This window comes from Mytilus galloprovincialis, chromosome 13, assembly GCF_965363235.1.
Source record: "Mytilus galloprovincialis chromosome 13, xbMytGall1.hap1.1, whole genome shotgun sequence".
NCBI lineage: Eukaryota > Metazoa > Mollusca > Bivalvia > Mytilida > Mytilidae > Mytilus > Mytilus galloprovincialis.
The window spans coordinates 12,752,442-12,772,432 of record NC_134850.1 but is presented as its reverse complement, the minus strand read 5'-3'; the positions used below and the strand labels follow the sequence as shown (position 1 = coordinate 12,772,432).

At 32.9% G+C, this 19,991-nt stretch overlaps 1 protein-coding gene across 2 annotated transcripts in view; it reads right to left on the bottom strand.

Annotated features, from left to right (window-relative positions):
* Positions 1–566: 566 nt before the first annotated feature.
* Positions 567–19,991, bottom strand: part of LOC143055965 (solute carrier family 2, facilitated glucose transporter member 1-like) — a 36,227-nt gene continuing 16,802 nt past the window's right edge. Inside the window, exons 2-11 of one of the 2 annotated variants that reach the window (XM_076229030.1) lie at positions 11,752–11,859; positions 10,731–11,065; positions 9,781–9,905; positions 7,307–7,447; positions 6,592–6,729; positions 5,922–6,109; positions 4,728–4,958; positions 4,268–4,343; positions 3,509–3,636; positions 567–955 (exon numbers count right to left, since the gene is read on the bottom strand). In XM_076229030.1, coding sequence (XP_076085145.1) covers positions 761–955; positions 3,509–3,636; positions 4,268–4,343; positions 4,728–4,958; positions 5,922–6,109; positions 6,592–6,729; positions 7,307–7,447; positions 9,781–9,905; positions 10,731–11,065; positions 11,752–11,859 — 1,665 coding nt within the window. In that variant the 3' untranslated portion in view covers positions 567–760. Of the gene's footprint in view, positions 956–3,350; positions 3,637–4,267; positions 4,344–4,727; positions 4,959–5,921; positions 6,110–6,591; positions 6,730–7,306; positions 7,448–9,780; positions 9,906–10,730; positions 11,066–11,751; positions 11,860–19,991 lie in introns of those variants that run through there. The other variant, XM_076229029.1, reaches the window with a different exon arrangement.

Genomic DNA, 19,991 nt, shown 5'->3' with positions numbered 1-19,991 from the left:
TATTTGATCCCATACCAAGGTCCTTATGCATGGACCATCATTTGTTTTTTAGGAACAATCCTAAGTGGAATGCTATAAACCTATTGTAATTTTTTGTCTCCAAGATGAAATATTTTACAAGTAGCTCATAATGCCCAATGACAGATTTAAACAAGTTCAACTATTACATATAATGCATATATCATAATTACATACTGATATTATTTCAGAACAACAACAATCATAAACTATTAGCTGCATTAACAATGAGGTAAGCCACAATCAAAGGTTATAACAACAGGCCCTGTTACAAAATCCTACAGATGCCAAAAAATCTGACTTCATTAGAATAAGGGGCTTACAAATACATATCCAGATTAAGGTCCTTACAAATACATGACCAGAATATGGAAGGACCTAACAAATACATTTCCAGAATAAGGGCCTAACAAATGCATGTGACCATATAAACAGTGTTAAACAATAAAACAGACAAACAATATTTCCCCTACTTTAAAGTTTAATATAACTGAATCTTATCCATTTTTTTTTTTTATGGAATGGTTTGTATATTAGACGATATGAAGAATCGCAATAAAACTGCAATAGTGAATGAACATACATGATAATATGTATGTATGTATGATAATGAGCGCATCTGTAACAGGGCCTCAATGAATATGTCGGGAACACACTTAACAAAACAATTCTAAGTCTACAACAAAAGCAATCAACGTCAAAATATCCACTAAAAATAAACAACACCTAAGATATGCATTCATCAAGCTTTCATCGATTGTAGTTCTTCCCCCTCATGGTTTAACATGTTGTCTTGGTTCCGTCCACCCTTGTGTATTGAAGCAGCTATCTGATCGAATGTTTTGTTCTTAGTTTCCGGAACCATAAACCATATAAAGACTAGGGCTAACACAAGTACTCCAATGAATGGCAAATATACAAATCCCCTCATGGCTTTCTGTAACAGAAAATACAATATAAAGATTAGGGCTAACACAAGTACTCCAATGAATGGCAAATATACAAATCCCCTCATGGCTTTCTGTAACAGAAAATACAATATAAAGATTAGGGCTAACACAAGTACTCCAATGAATGGCAAATATACAAATCCCCTCATGGCTTTCTGTAACAGAAAATACAATATAAAGATTAGGGCTAACACAAGCACTCCAATGAATGGCAAATATACAAATCCCCTCATGGCTTTCTGTAACAGAAAATACAATATAAAGACTAGGGCTAACACAAGTACTCCAATGAATGGCAAATATACAAATCCCCTCATGGCTTTCTGTAACAGAAAATACAATATAAAGATTAGGGCTAACACAAGTACTCCAATGAATGGCAAATATACAAATCCCCTCATGGCTTTCTGTAACAGAAAATACAATATAAAGATTAGGGCTAACACAAGTACTCCAATGAATGGCAAATATACAAATCCCCTCATGGCTTTCTGTAACAGAAAATACAATATAAAGATTAGGGCTAACACAAGTACTCCAATGAATGGCAAATATACAAATCCCCTCATGGCTTTCTGTAACAGAAAATACAATATAAAGACTAGGGCTAACACAAGTACTCCAATGAATGGCAAATATACAAATCCCCTCATGGCTTTCTGTAACAGAAAATACAATATAAAGATTAGGGCTAACACAAGCACTCCAATGAATGGCAAATATACAAATCCCCTCATGGCTTTCTGTAACAGAAAATACAATATAAAGATTAGGGCTAACACAAGTACTCCAATGAATGGCAAATATACAAATCCCCTCATGGCTTTCTGTAACAGAAAATACAATATAAAGATTAGGGCTAACACAAGTACTCCAATGAATGGCAAATATACAAATCCCCTCATGGCTTTCTGTAACAGAAAATACAATATAAAGATTAGGGCTAACACAAGCACTCCAATGAATGGCAAATATACAAATCCCCTCATGGCTTTCTGTAACAGAAAATACAATATAAAGATTAGGGCTAACACAAGTACTCCAATGAATGGCAAATATACAAATCCCCTCATGGCTTTCTGTAACAGAAAATACAATATAAAGATTAGGGCTAACACAAGCACTCCAATGAATGGCAAATATACAAATCCCCTCATGGCTTTCTGCAACAGAAAATACAATATAAAGATTAGGGCTAACACAAGTACTCCAATGAATGGCAAATATACAAATCCCCTCATGGCTTTCTGTAACAGAAAATACAATATAAAGATTAGGGCTAACACAAGCACTCCAATGAATGGCAAATATACAAATCCCCTCATGGCTTTCTGTAACAGAAAATACAATATAAAGATTAGGGCTAACACAAGTACTCCAATGAATGGCAAATATACAAATCCCCTCATGGCTTTCTGTAACAGAAAATACAATATAAAGATTAGGGCTAACACAAGTACTCCAATGAATGGCAAATATACAAATCCCCTCATGGCTTTCTGTAACAGAAAATACAATATAAAGATTAGGGCTAACACAAGCACTCCAATGAATGGCAAATATACAAATCCCCTCATGGCTTTCTGTAACAGAAAATACAATATAAAGATTAGGGCTAACACAAGCACTCCAATGAATGGCAAATATACAAATCCCCTCATGGCTTTCTGTAACAGAAAATACAATATAAAGATTAGGGCTAACACAAGTACTCCAATGAATGGCAAATATACAAATCCCCTCATGGCTTTCTGCAACAGAAAATACAATATAAAGATTAGGGCTAACACAAGCACTCCAATGAATGGCAAATATACAAATCCCCTCATGGCTTTCTGCAACAAAAAATACAATAAATGTTAATACAAATATGGATGGCTGTTCCAAATGTCCACTGGCAAATCATGGATTAAAGTTAAAATTTCGGCATTGTAGCCCACAGCGCTAAAATTTTTAAATTAAATTAATATATATATATTAAATGACTGAATAAATAGTCAACGATAAATCTTACGGGGCGATGGATCATATAATTATGATTCAGTACACTACAAAATATAATATATAACAAGTCTAAAAGGGTACAACATCACCAAAAACACGATAAAACGAACAATATGTTAGATATTTCGGATAACAGATATCCTTCCTCGGTAATAGCACAATAATTTGTCATCGTGCTATTACCGAGGAAGGATATCTGTTATCCGAAATATCTAACATATTGTTCGTTTTATCGTGTTTTTGGTGATGTTGTACCCTTTTAGACTTGTTATATATATATATATATACATGAAATATTAATTTCAAATCCTGCAAAATCATGCATATACATGATAAGAACATTAAATAGCAATATGAATTTGATCCCTGTTATGTACTATAATGTACCGGTATGTGTTTTGCTCATTGTTGAAAGCTGTACTGTGATCTATAGTTGTTAACTTCTGCTTCAATTGGTCTCTTTTGGGGGTTTGTCTCATTTGCAATCATTCCACATCTTCCTTTTTTATCAATAAATTTTCTACATAAGTACTTGCCTGCATAAATCTGAATACCATCATAAGAATAAAATTACAGATCCAGTTGAAGGTCAATGATAAGCTCATAGCAGCTGCTCTGGGTTCCTGTCTGAATATCTCACCAACAACAATAAAAGGAATTGGTCCTGTTTAATGAGATAAATAAAAAAAAGGGCAATTATTGGTTTGCGAAAATAACTTTTTATTGAAACTCTGTTTTAATAATGTCATATTAAGTGGAACAAATTTATTCTAAATTTTGGCTGGCCTGTTATTTAGAAACATTCATTGAGTTCAGCTATTTCAATTGATATTTTACAGTTTGTTTTTCTATGTTGTGATGTTCAACTATTGTTTCAGGTTAGGGTACTGGGTGAAGGTTGGTAACTTTTAAAAACCATTTGATCCTCCTGCATTTGTTTGAACCAGTCCCAAGTCAGGAACCTGATTTTCAGTGGTTGTCGTTTGTTGATGTGTTTCTTGTCTCTCATTTTTTATATAGATTAGAATGTTGGTTTTCCTGTTTGAATGGCTTCACACTTGGTGTGAGCCAAGGCTTTGTGTTGAAGATTTTACTTTGACCTATAATGGTTTACTCTTACAAATTGTGACTTGGATGGAGAGTTGTCTCATTGGTACTCATACCGCCTCTTCTTATATCTATTGATATAATTCTTGACATACAAAAGCTTTATTACACTAGATTATCATGCTTCTTTCCCGTATATTGTTCTGCTCCTTTGCATCACTGCATACCCTCTACTAAAATAAACTTACCAAGACCAACAGCAAAACCAATGACATATGTGTGCATGGCGACGATACCTATAATGGCGAAGATATGACGACTTCCCTGAAAAAAGAAACAAAAATTAGTTCTATTGTAGAAACAAAGAGTCAATCACACCATAGATTGCAATATTTGTTAAATCAAGATATATCAATTTTACAACTTTAAAATGCAAGATTTTCTGAGTAAAACTAAATTCAACAGTAAATGAAGTATAAATTTTTCAAATGGTTCGTTCGTATGCAACCTTTAGAAAATCCAGAAAACAAAAATTCACAAAAATATAATTTTACTGAATCTAAACAAATTTGGACATATAAAAAAATATAAAATTTCTTCTCACCATGGACATGTACAATTTTGCAAAATTCACTTGGGCTGTAGTATACAAACAAAATAATATAGTGGTATTTATATCTTACATTGTGGAAGATGATTAACACTTACTTGTAGTCCCTCATCATACTGCAGATTGTGGAAGATTGTTAATATTACAAAAGACACTGCCATCAAAACCATGGGGAAAAGAAGAAGCATTCGTCTGCCAAGTTTCTCAATCATAGGTACAGCTGGTAAGGTGGTCAGCATGTTGATCAGACTGGTCAGACACACTATCCACTCAATAAGTTTAAGGTCAACACCGGCATTCTCGTACATAAAACTAGAATAGGACATCACCTGCAGAGAACAAATTTTGAGTAATTATCTTATATTGTCTGTAATAACTGTGGATTCATTATTATTCATTGGATACCAATTTTCATAGATTTTGTGAGTATGGGTGAACCACAAAATTACCTGTTTAAGGAATGATAAATTTCCTATAGGCTTGTATGCAAACTTCAACTAAACCAAGAACTTAAATATCCACGAACATAACCCTGTACCTGCAATGTATGCCTTTATTTTTATACAGTTGGGGATATTTGCTTGCGAGAGAGCTGTCTACATATTCCATTATACTAATGTCCTATTTTTTTACTGTATTTGTGTCATTTGGTATCTTGTAGAGAGCTGTCTCATTGGCAATTATACCACATTTTATTTTCAAATTCATAGCAAGGATTCAGATTTTTGATTTCTTAAAACCCAGTGGCAATTTCACCAATAAGAATATTCTTCCAGTGGCTTTACTATAAATAGTAAAATTAATATAATGAAGTAGCAAAATCAGAAGAAAATAAAATGGTTGGGTGTTCAGGGAATTTCTAACCCCTCACTGAACATGAATTTTCCTTGTATAAACTGACAGGAAAATAACTTGATGTTTCTTCCCATTTGCATTTTTTTACCAGAGCTCCACCCTCCCACTACCTTGCTCTGCTGTGGGTGTATACTTACGCGGGCTCCACCCTGCCACCCCCTTGCTCTGCTGTGGGTGTATACTTACCCCAGCTCCCCCTCCCCTCTTGCTCTGCTGTGGGTGTATACTTACTCAAGCTCCCCCTCCCCCTTGCTCTGATGTGGGTGTATACTTACCCGAGCTTCCCTCCTTGCTCTGCTGTGGGTGTAAATTTACACGAGCTCCCCTACCCACCTTGCTCTGCTGTGGGTGTATACTTACCCGAGTTCCTCCCCCCCCTTGCTCTGCTATGTGTGTAGCTCCACTCTCCCCTAACTGTGCTATGTGTGTATACTTACAGCATTGATTCCAGAGAATTGCTGTGCGATCTGCAAACAACAGGCTATTATAATAGGTACACGTAATTCTGGACTGGTCAGTAATTCTTTGAGGGAGAACTGTTTAACACTCTGTGATTTCCTGGCTTCAACTTTCATTTCATCAATCTCATCTTCAACATCCAGGTATCCTCTTAAAGACTTTAATCCTACAGCATGAAATATACTGTGTTTAAATATAGCATTGAAAAATCAATATCAGACCAAAATATTAGTGTAAGTAGATAAACAAGCTTTTTATAGTCCATTAGAAATGGTATGAGTCTCCAAAAGGCACTGATAAAATTTAGGACACCCCCCTGTTCCACTCTCATTAAATTGACTCTGAAATCTTTAAAACCATGAATGGCATTTTGAATAGAATAAAATCAAATTCATTGCTTTTATTTATAAGTTTGTCTAATTGTGAAAGAAGAGGGCATCTAACAATACTTTTTTCTTTAGCTGCTTGTACGAAAGATTTACCAGGGGCTGTCTGTTGTTCATGAACAATTCAAATTGAGTGAAAATAGCCAAATCCAACCAAGCTATAGAGTATCTAAGTTTACAAATGTTTATCCATTATTATTTTTTTAAGGATTATCAGGAAATAAAATTTCAATGGATTTTTTAGCCATGTTGTACTTCTTACCATGTCTTGCAGTTTCCTCGTCTCCTCTATTGATAAGCAGGTACCGTGGACTCTCGGGACAAAATGGCATGGCCACAAGACAAATTAATGCTGGGAAAGCATTAAAAATAAACACCCATGGCCATTGTTTGTGAGTTCCTAAAATAAATAATTATACTTGCATAAAATATTGTAAGACAATTGTTGTTTTATTGAGAGATTTCTTAACTATGGATTCATAATTACTTCAATTTTCATGAGTTTTCATGTATATAGGTAAACCAAAAAATTTAAGTGTTCAACAAAAAACAAATTTTCTAATGGCTTATATGCCATGTATGCAGACTTGAGCATAAAATGGTTTCACTTTTAAATATTAAGTTTATATCTTTGGGCTCCTAAATTTCCATCAGAATTATACTCAAAAGTTGACACAAAAAAAACAAAAAAACTTCATGATAATGTTGCTCATCAAATTTGATTTTTTTCCCCCATTTTCTAAACAATTCTTTTACATAGGTGTTTAGAATAAGACTTTCTTCATGTTGTGCGTTGGAACAACTATTCTGAATTTATTTTCCTCAGGAATGGTCAGAGCAAAATATTTCAAAGTCCTTAGGATTTATGAGTACCAAAACATATGAAGAGCTATATGGTAGAATTTTCTTCTGCACTTTTTAATCTCAAAAGTTTTCAGCAATAAGATTTAAAACCAATATATATTTTGTAAAATTACCTGCAAGTTTAGATACTCCCATGATGTTAGACCATAGGATACCGATCGTAATAAACAACTGATGACAAGTTCCAATAGCACCTCGTATCTTCTTTGGTGAAATCTCCGCCAAATACAATGATGCTAAACTTACATTCAAACCTGAAGTAGAATAAACAAAATTAATAAATAAAACAGGAAAAACTTAAAAAGTAGTCCCAAGATTGACAAATATAAATATAAAATTGAAAGTAGGTTTGAAAAGGCCCTACAATTGCCAGTGGTTTTTAGATTCAATTTCATATTAGGATTTATTGACCAATATCACAATGAATCAAAGCTTATACAATGACTAAAATGGGAAATATCAAATACAAGAGTGCACACGCTGAAATGTCTCGCCTTCTATACTAATCATTGATATTATGTTGATAGTCCTAAGTATAAAGCTTAGTTTTATAACAACTGTCTCATCAACTTAACATTAACCAAGATAACTAAACAAAGACCAACAAGTGAAACTGCGAGCTACTGCTCACTGATGATACCCCCGCCACAAGTGGAAAAAATAAATAGTGTAAAAATATGCAAGTGTTCGGTAAACAGGAAGTTGTCAAGTGATGAATCTGAAAACGCATCACACGGTATAGCTGACTTATAAAAATCCTGAAACCAAATTTCAGAAATCCTTGTATTGTAGTTCCTGAGAAAAATGTGACGAAAATTTTTAACTTGGTTATGATGTGTAAAATCATACAAGTGTTCGGTAAACAGGAAGTAGTCGAGTGATGAATCTGAAAACGCATCACACAGTATAGCTGACTTATATAAATCCTGAAACCAAATTTCAGAAATCCTTGTATTGTAGTTCCTGAGAAAAATGTGACGAAAATTTTCAACTTGGCTATCATGTGTAAAATCATACAAGTGTTCGGTAAACAGGAAGTTGTCGAGTGATGAATCTGAAAACGCATCACACGGTATAGCTGACATATATAAATCCTGAAACCAAATTTCAGAAATCCTTGTATTGTAGTTCCTGAGAAAAATGTGACGAAAATTTTCAACTTGGCTATCATGTGTAAAATCAGACAAGTGTTCGGTAAACAGGAAGTTGTCAAGTGATGAATCTGAAAACGCATCACACGGTGTGGCTGACATATACAAATGTTGATACCAAATTACAGAAAGGGTGGATGTGTAGTTCCTGAGAAAAATGTGACGAAAGTTTCATGGGACGGACTGACTGACGGACGGACTGATGGACAGACAGAGGTAAAACAGTATACCCCCCATTTTTTAAAGCGGGGGTATAATGAACCTTGAAAATGAGGTCAAGGTCAGATGAACCATGCCAGGCAGACATGTACAGCTAACAATGCTTCTATACAAAATATATAGTTGACCCATTACTTATAGTTTTAAGAAAAATAGACCAAAACACAAAAACTTAACACTGTGCAATGAACCGTGAAAATGAGGTCACCGTCAAATAAAACCTGCGCGACTGACATAAAGATCATAAAATATTTCCATACACCAAATATAGTTGACCTGTGGCATACAGTATTAGATAAAAAGACCAAAACTCAAAAACTTAACTTTGACCACTGAACCATAAAAATGAGGTCAAGGTCAGATGATATCTGCCCGCAAGACATGAACACCTTACAATCATTCCATACAACAAATATAGTAGACCTATTGCATGTAGTATGAGAAAAACAGACCAAAACAGAAAATTTAACTATAACCACTGAACCATGAAAATGAGGTCAAGGTCAGATGACACCTGCCAGTTGGACATGTACACCTTACAGTCCTTCCATACACCGAATATACTAGCCCTATTGCTTATAGTATCTGAGATATGGACTTGACCCCCAAAACTTAACCTTGATCACTGATCCATGAAATGAGGTCGAGGTCAAGTGAAAACTGTCTGACAGACATGAGGACCTTGCAAGGTACGCACATACCAAATATAGTTATCCTATTACTTAAAATAAGAGAGAATTCAACATTACAAAAAATTTGAACTTTTTTTTCAAGTGGTCACTGAACCATGAAAATGAGGTCAAGGACATTGGACATGTGACTGACGGAAACTTCATAACATGAAGCATCTATATACAAAGTATGAAGCATCCAGGTCTCCCACCTTCTGAAATATAAAGCTTTTAAGAAGTAAGCTAACACCGCCGCCGCTGGACCACTATCCCTATGTCGAGCTTTCTGCAACAAAAGTTGCAGGCTCGACAATAAAATCAAACATGAAAGGAGTAGGTTTAAAAAAGATCTAACATGGCCCCTTTTTCTAGATTAAATTTCATATAAGGATTTATTGACCAATATCAAAATGAATCATGAATAGCTAATGCAATAACTTGATAGGAAGTATGTCTTTTGGGTGAAAATTTACTTCCTTGCATTCAATGACTTTACCCAGAATGCATATTTTTCTGAAATGGGGCATTAATCACAAATAAACATACCACAATGCAATCCCACTAAAGCTCTATGAACTATGATGACCTCGAATGAACGTGCAACGATTGGAATACCGCCACAAATGGCCGCCAAAAACATGATTACAGTTATAATAATCATCCCTTTCTTTCTGAAAATAAAATAAATCAAAATCTGTTAACGGTGATAACTAATAGATAGAGGAGAGTCCTTCATTCTCTATTCTTTATACTTTTTGTTTATTATTCTCTATTATATATTTTTTACAGTGTAAAATAACTACAATCACCTTTCGACTTGGAGTCACTCAAATAACTCCATGATGCACTGTTATACTGCATTATCTAGTTTTAAGTGTTTATTGTTCAGTAAATTTCAGTCTCTTGTTGTAAACAGCAGATGAAATGCAAATGAATGAAAGCTTCGCCATCTGCAGCTTGAGATAATGAAATAGGTTGAGCCCTTTTTTCATAGGTATTTTTCTTAATTTAATTTTTTCATCTGTGTGTCATGTTTTTTGAGCCATGTCATGTTCTTTGGGCCATTTCTATTTTTCTTGCAGTATTTTGTTTTAGGACAGATTGGTCCATCTTTTTCAATACATGGTTTCATTTTACACTTTGGTATCCTTCTTTCTTTCTCACTAATATAATGTTAGTGATGCACTACAAGTTGTATTCTAAAACCTCAAAAATTCAAATAGTTGCCTAAATTACCTCCCTAATATACTTGAAAGTTGCCTAAATTACCTCCCTAATATACTTGAAAGTTGCCTAAATTACCTCCCTAATATACTTGAAAGTTGCCTAAATTACCTCCCTAATATACTTGAAAGTTGCCTAAATTACCTCCCTAATATACTTGAAAGTTGCGTAAATTACCTTCCAAACACTTGAACCTTGCCTTAATTACCTTCCAAATCCTTGAACATTGCCTAAATTTAACCTTCCAAATATTTGAACATTGCCTAAATTACCTTCCAAAATAATCTGCAAATTTTCCAGAAGCAAAAGCTCCTATCATACCAAACAAAACAAAAATGGCCACAGTCACAGACCAGAGGAGTTCCACTTTGTCATCATTTTCTGAAACATATTTGATCTTGGCCATAGTTTCACTGATGTTGAAACCGGATGCATTACCCGGTGCTGTAGCGTTACTAGTGTCTGATATCACGGTGAGATTCACGGTGAGATTCTGCATTTTCATATTTTCCATCATTTCTAGATATTGATCTTTGATTTCAAACCAATTTTCCGGGAGCATTCCTTTTCTTATCATAATTGTTTCTACATAAAATACACGTATCACCTGAAAATAAATAAGAATGAAAGATTTATGTGTTGAAACATTCATTTTGAAAAACCTGAAAAAGCTAAAAAAAATATTGTTTTCTTATTTTTATGCATTGAGAAGATGGCAATTAACTCATCAGTGGTCTTAACATGTACATTTGTGCTTTAATGCTATTTCTTCTCGTCGTCCTTATTTCAGTATTATTGATAGATCAATCTGTGCCTTTTGGAGCAACTGATGAAGTACATGCATACAAAATGTATGGCGTCTATTGATTCCTAAATAAAAAATAAACACAATCCCTGTTCAGCTTGAGCAAGGGAATATTATCAAAATTTACACATTGGAATATTTTGGTACTACCGTAATAAATATTTTGTAACTTCTCTCTGCAAGCCTCACGTTTTAAATCTGAATATTTAACTGTCTCGAGTGGAGAAATATTGTTACACACTTAAAAACGAAACAGTGGTAGAATCTATTTGTAAAGCAGCAACAGTAATTGAGAAATTAAGAATGAGAATCAATTAAACCCCTATTGGAAATGGGTTATGAATTGAAATTGGGATAACAACTTGTGAAAATTTTAATGTCCTCAGTAGAACAAAGAAAGATGTTCTTTACAGTAATGTGAAAACCTGTGTTTAATCTATCAAAATAACCAGGTTTTCATTATAAAAATTAATTATATAAAGACTTACCCCTGCTGGGTTGTTGACTACACCAATATTGTACCCATACAGGAAACTGTTGCCAATGACACATATTGCTACACTGAATAGTAGTGTGAAAGTATAATTTATCTCTCGCTGAAAAAGAGAGAAAAAAAAAATGTAACTTTACTTTAAATAAGTGAATTCATGATTTTTTAACATTTAGAAGTTGTTTGGTTTTTTTGTTGGAAATGTTTTAATCATTTATGTAAAAAATTTCTTAAAACATTTAACAAAGTTGAATATCAACCTTTAAATATTAAGTCATTATAAGTTACCTCATCATGTAACTATTTTCTGTACTTTTGTACATATATACATCGTATATCATTGGTAAAGGAAGAGATACAGAAAGAAATTATATGTTGCAAAGATTTAAAATAACGTGTTCCTAATTTCTATAGAATGAACTGTAAAAAGCATGGGGAGATAACTTGTGTAACCAGTTGCATGAAATGAGTCGAATGTCTATGTGTACAGAACAAGAAGATTAACTGGGAGATTAGATAATTTGAAAACTTGAAAGGTACTACAGATAGTTGTCCAAACATTTTTTTCTTTAAAACATATTAAATGAACATGATGAATAGAGGTAAACAAATATTTGCTGAATGATATTGCAGGTTAGCAACTTATTCATAACCCTAAATTTGAACTAAAAACCACAAAAATAAACAATAATTGCAAGTTTGCAGCTACAGTCTCGATAAACTTTCTAATGAAGTTTGTAGCGATTTTTCACAGTATTTGAGTGATTTACAGTGAAAGAGAATTAACTTGCTGATGAATGGGTGAGATTTACAGTGGAACTTATTTTTAATAAAGATAAATATTACTTCACCCAGTCCCTCTTCATTACTGTGTCACCGAAAATCACTCTGTTTCATTGCCAAGTCACTTAACCCAAAATTGCTTCCATCAACAGAAACCCTGAAGCAAGTATACTTGGTAAAGCAAAAAAAGGAAGGGTCAAGGCTGTGTAACCCGACACAACTGCAAGCAAAATTTCCCAAAGTCCACTTGGTGTAATAAACTAATAAAAACTGAACAATCTATACAATTATGCATTCATAAGGATTTTATAAAAAATAAAGAAAAAACCCACAGTATGCCTACCTCTGTAGAACGTAACCTTGAAAACTAGTAAAGAAAAAATAAATACTTTTAAAAATGTCTTGTTTTCTTTCTTTCTATTAACCAAACAGTCAATGACCATGATGACAGTCTGCTTTGCTTTATGTATATTACACACAAAAAAAAAATCTAACTACAAGATGTTAAAGCTGAAAGTTAATTAGTACTTGTGTATGCTAACTGTGATGGATGATGCTGAGGTTGTTTATTTCTTCATGTAAAGTACATCTGTCAACAATGAGGAATTGTTATGTGTTGTACTGACCAATGTGGCTGTCAATCTACTTAACTTATCCAACAAGATACTAACAGACACATATGTAATGTGACAACTTTCAAATGTCATGAATATTCTCTGATATTTTAGGTTGAACACAATCACGACAATAGCCTAAATTTTCATTTTTCTACAAGTTGCTTATTTTGAAACAGATTTTTTAGTAATAAATTTTGTGCGCACCCATACTCTAGGTCCACATATATATATTTACACAGGAAGTTTTGTACATACATGTAGACTAAGATCCTGGTATCTAAATTATTTCATAAGTATCAAATGCATGTTTTCAATATTTGGGAGTCCTATAACTATCTGAAAATTGACCTAACTAGATCCTTTTTCAAAAAGGAACAGTCCGACTTTTCGTTTAGTTCACTTCAGTTATTGTGATGTAACTGACATTAACTACAGATGTACCTACTCTTTTCTTTTCTTATCTTAGTATTACTTTATCTTTGAAATAGAAATCAAAATTTAAATTGCAAGTTATAATTTCTTCAAATTTCCGTGAAAAATACCGGTAGGTCAAAATGAGACTCTTATCACACACTCTGTTGTTTTTAAAAACAGGAACTAAAGTTAAACTCATTGGCAATCATACCATATCTTCTTTTTTAAATTAAGGAGTTATTATTAAGTTCTAGTTCTTGTTACAGGAAAATTTTTTGTATTCTTGGAATACACTTATAAGCCAAGGATGGTTTTCTTCCTTCAACAAGTGAGTGGGTAAATAGTGAGAAAAACATTTATGAGCACATCACATGTATTTAATCTCCCATCTTATGTAGTAGACAATTCATTGTTGGTCTTGCATCTTAATCATCAACATTAATAAAATAATCTAGCAAAAACCAAAGTTGTTTGAGGACAGGCCCTATGTTTGGACCCTCCCCCTCATTATCATATATCCTCTTTTTTACAATATATATCAGTTATATGTACCATATACAAGTACTAATATGCCATCTTTTACTCTGAATAATATGTTTATTGTCGATGTGATACTGGACTCTAGAACGAGGGGCCTGGGGTCCTTACGCCCTCAAGCGTTTATATGTGAAATAATTTACAACGTATGCTTTGAATTCCATCTTTTTTACATAATCTAAGGTTAAACTTAAGTTACCCCTGGCAGTGTGCACCAAAATATTTTACAACTACTAGTCTGAAAACAAATATTCAGACATTTTTCTTACATGTCTAAACAAAGTTTTACAAAAACTTACTAGTCCTAATAAAATTTTACTGGTCTGAGGTATCAGTCTAGTGGCTAGACAGTAGTGAGGGGGGATAGGACCTTTATCAGGACTCCGGGATCGGGTGTTTTAAGCTCAGGATTTTGGGATTGACCCTTTCGGAATCCGGGAATCCCTTTTTTCGGATTTCGGGATGTCGGGATTTGCTTTATTTAAATTCGGGACCTCGGGATTTCGTTTTTTCAAGACCCCTCCTATCCCCCCTCAGTAGTGACCTTACGTCTGTCAAATTGTGTTCAGTATTGATCAGACCACTGGTTTTCTCTTTTGTGTTAAGATCTCGTCTGTTTCACATTTTGACATACTGGTGACTTTTATAGCTTACTATTAAGTGTTTGAATTTTGCTCATTATTGAAGGAAGTACTACTATTGCAGTATGATGAACATATACATGTACGGTGACCTATAGTTGTTAATGTTTGTGTCATTTTGGTCTTTTGTGGATAGTTGTCTCATTGGCAATCAGACCACATCTTCTTTTTTATATTTAAAAGTTCATATCAATGTCATTTGGCCTTCAATACATATTTGTCTAATTAGCAATCATTATGACAACAACTCCTTATTTGAGAAAGTGTATGCAGGGTAACCCAAAACAAACAAATATATTTCTTGGCCTACAAGTCAACAACTAAAGTTCAAACAGTACATTTGTTAACAAATTCACATGTAAAATTTGTTTGAAATGTTTGAAAATGTACAAAAGAATTTAAAACATGTCTAATAATCATTATTCAAATATCTTACACAAATATATAATAATCAATATCTGATGTTTATATAGATAATTATTATTTAAATGTACAAGGGTACATTTGAAATCAAAGTCAATAAATTGACAATAGCCTGCTATGAAATCTTTTAAATTTCCAACAAGAGGTGTGAAACCTACGTCAATTTGATTAATGAAAATAAAGGAAATATATTTTTTGCGGAATTTCAGAATACTTCAAACAGTTAACATGGTTAAAAACAGTTGACGAATTTCCCCAAAAAATGTTAACAATGCAAGCGGGAAGAGTTTCAAACATGACCGATAATTGAAAATACCAAATATAGTCAAATAATTCCAAAAATAGCTCTAAAAATTAGTGTAAACAGGAAGTGTGGTCTGAATATAAATATAATTTTTCTTTGATAATAGATTAGTCAAAATGTCACTTAGTTCATATATTTACTTAATGAATGAATAATAATTTTCGAGCGTTCACTCTGCTAGAACCAAAATTGTACCAAACTAGACCTACACATTAACTTTAACTACTTTGAATTATTGAATCTTGTGCATCCCCTTTGTTGATGTAATGTACAAAAAAAATGTATGTGAAGTGATTCTGAAGGTAATTTTTTAAAAAGAATTATACTTGTAATCATGGTGAAGGGGAGGGTTGAGATCTCACAAAACATGTCGAACCCGCCACATTTTTGTGCCTGTCCCAAGTGAGGAACATCTGGCCTTTGTTAAGTCTTGTTTTCTTTTTAATTTTAGTTCATTTATACGTTTTGTAGTTTAGTATGGCCTTAATTATCACTCAACTAGTACACATTATTTATTTAGGGGCCAGCTGAAGCCCACCATATGCATCAGTTGCAGGATTTTCTTGCTGTGTGGAAGATCCATTGGTGGCCTTTGGTTGTTGTCTGCTCTTTTGTCGGGATGTTGTCTCTTTGACACATTCCCCATTCTCATTTTAAATGTTTACAAATTAAAGAGCCACATTTCAAACATATTATATGCTAAAATAACTACAGAAGTTAATTCGTTGTCAAAGACCAAAAGTCCTCTAGAATGACATCAACAAATATTAAATTGAAGTGTAGGTTATACATCAACAGGACAGCAAACCAATGACACAAATAGTTACATTAGTGACTAGTACTACATTAATTGTTCTATTTTGCACCTAAATGTATATTTGTCCAATGTAAATTACTATTAATCAAGTTTTTCTCTTTTCTATTAAAGACACGTACGGGCTTTAAGAACTAGGACAGTTACTTGAGTAGGTACAATCTCATTAAAGATGTGCTTTAAGAACTAGGACAGTTACTTGAGTAGGTACAATCTCAGTAAAGATGTGCTTTAAGAACTAGGACAGTTACTTGAGTAGGTACAATCTCAGTAAAGATGTGCTTTAAGAACTAGGACAGTTACTTGAGTAGGTACAATCTCAGTAAAGATGTGCTTTAAGAACTAGGACAGTTACTTGAGTAGGTACAATCTCAGTAATGATGTGCTTTAAGAACTAGGACAGTTACTTGAGTAGGTACAATCTCAGTTAAGATGTGCTTTAAGAACTAGGACAGTTACTTGAGTAGGTACAATCTCAGTAAAGATGTGCTTTAAGAACTAGGACAGTTACTTGAGTAGGTACAATCTCAGTAAAGATGTGCTTTAAGAACTAGGACAGTTACTTGAGTGGGTACAATCTCAGTAAAGATGTGCTTTAAGAACTAGGACAGTTACTTGAGTAGGTACAATCTGAGTGCATATGCATACTAATCCATCGTTCATTTTGTACTTTATCATGTTAATACTAATACTTCTTTAAACCAGACCATAATATATATATCGACTTTCAAATAATACATGTGTATATACATACATGTATACTTTTATAACGTGATACCAGTGATTCAAAATCTAATGACATCATTTCATTCATAAAGCATGATGAATATATATTACATATAAAAACAAGTAATTGAAGAACGGAGATTATAGAAAAATCTGAATAATAAGATTTCTCAAACGTCATAAATAAACAAATATAGATCATCGTGACTTGTTTAAGCTTCAGACACAACAAATGTATACTAATATAAAAACTTGATGTACAAATGTAGATCATGATCGTGACTTGATTAAGCTCTAGACACAACAAATATGCATATTACTTAATTTTTAATCTCTACATGTATATGTGTATTACAAAAATGTAAAGGGCTTAAGAAAATTTAAATGTCATTATCGTTCATTGAATTTAATCATATTTTAGCCCATTTATATGAAAAGGTATGGTTTTATAAGCTTTCAATTCTTCCCATACATATTTAAAAGTCACTATGTCTTTAATATGTACATATATTCATTGAACTTATAATAAGTCTACGTCAAACTTTATTGCATCATACAACAAACATTTGATGTACCTGATAAACTTTCTTATCCATAAAATTTTATACTTTTTCATGATAATCTATAACATGTATAAGGCTTGTCAAGTTTTCAACATGTAGCAATACAGAAGTCTAATCAATTGAAACGTAGGTCATCAAAGTTGCAGGTTACATATCATATAATAAAATATGTGGTATGATTTCCAATAAGACAACTCTCCACAAGAGACCAAATCATTTAGAGTAAAACTAAAAGTTCCTTGGAGCCTGGCTCCCTCACTCAATAGGAAAATAGAATGTCTTCATCTTTTTTCGCCTTTTGCAAGATTAAAATATGTAAAAAAAAAAAAAAAGAAGATGTGCTATGATTGCAAATGAGACAACTCTTTACAAGAGACCAAAACGACACAGAAATCAACAACTATAGTAATAGGTCACCTTCAACAATGAGCAAAGCCAATACTGCATAGTCAGCTATAAAAGACCCCAAAATGACAATGTAAAACAATTCAAACGTGAACACTTACGGCCTAATTTATGTACAAACAAAAGAACAAAAAACAAATATGTAACACATAAACAAAAATCAACCACTCAATTACAGGCTCCTGACTCCGGACAGGCTCATACATACATAATGTGGTGGGGTTAAAAGTGTTAGCAGGATCCAAACCTCCCCTAACCTGGGACAGTGGTGTAACAGTACAACATAAGAACAAACTATAAGCAATGATAAAAGTCAGTTGAAAAAGGCTTAACTCATCAGATACATAAAAAATAAATGTACCTGTACTTAATTCAAGGGAGATAACAAGAGTCAGACTTGCTCTTAAAAAACCTCTAGGTAAACGTTTCAGCCATACACAGGGAAATCTCTCAAAATACTCATTGTTTTTACGTTATTCATGCTTAGACCTAAATTGCCTTAAAGGAGAAAATGTAAATTTCAGTATCATCTTTGAATTGATTGTTTGACCAACACAATTGGTTGACTTTGTTGCTTTTAAGCATGTTACAAGAACATGTATTGTTAGTAAACAGCTTAAAGCGAAAAAGGCGATGTTTACAAACTCTGATGTTACTGTATTAAAATTGACAAAAGTACATTTAAATTACAATAAAATTTACTGTTAAAACATGTTAAATTAAGTATTTATAAAAATATGGCAAATAAAAATATTCATGAATTAAAGATTTAAATGAATTTATTTTTATTATTGAATTCATGTTATTAATAGGCAATTTATTTTTAATCCTTGTGAGAAAATTAACTTTTACATAATCATTCAACAGAATCTGACGTCAAAGAAAGGGAAAACTTTCATATAGTCAGTATGCACGTTTGGTTTTCTTACGGTTTAATTTCCTTGTACAAAATTACTAAGACTTTGTATGAATGTCAACTTGATATTCTTCTATTAGTGGAAAATCTACAACTATTTCAACTTCTTTTCAAAGCAGATCTGAAATGTCAGACCACAGTGTGTTAGAAGAAGTTCTCTTTAAATTAAAAAATAAATAAAATTGGTACTCTATTAGAAGATAAATTTAATCCATGCAGTAGCTGTATAACTGATTACTAATTTACACTTACATGACTAAGACCTATGTCCTGGCATCTATGACCACTGGGTCAATGCCACTGCTGGTGGAGTTTTTATTCCCCAAGGGTATCACCAGCCAAGTAGTCCAAACTTATATGTGTTATAATTATAAATAACTTGTATACAAAACTTTGAATTTAAAGACTTATTAAGGCTTTTCTAAATGTACTTCAGGAATAGATTACCATAACTGAATTTGGCAAATTTTAGGAATTTTGGGTCCTCCGTGGTCTTCAACTTCATGCTTTATTTGGCCTTTGAACATTTTTTTATTCAAGCGTCACTGATGAGTCTTTTGTAGACTTAGTTTTCTTGTTTGAATTGTTTTACATTGTCATTTAGGGGCATTTTATAGCTGACTATGCGTTATGGGCTTTGCTCATTGTTGAAGGCCAGACAGTGACCTATACATGTAGTTGTCAATTGGCAATCATACCTTCTTTTTTATATAAACACGCATCTGGTGCAAATACAAAATTTCAATCCTGGTATATATCTATGATGAGTTTATTCACTTGAATATAAATGAAAATCAGAAATTAGATATCAAGCATTTATTATCATACTTTTAATACTGTAAAATACAATAAAATTGCTGAAAAATCTGACTAAGGCTCATCCCCTTCCTAATTTAATGAAATTTATCCATTTGCATTGAATATAATACATGTATCTTGGTGTAAATTTAACATTTTCATGTACAACCAAACAGGCTAACAGCCTAATACATGTAAATGATTCTATTACATGTACATATCCTTCATCTACAACCTAGACAAATGAGTTTTGTCAATTGTCATATTAAATGCTGACAAGGTCAAATTTAGTGTATA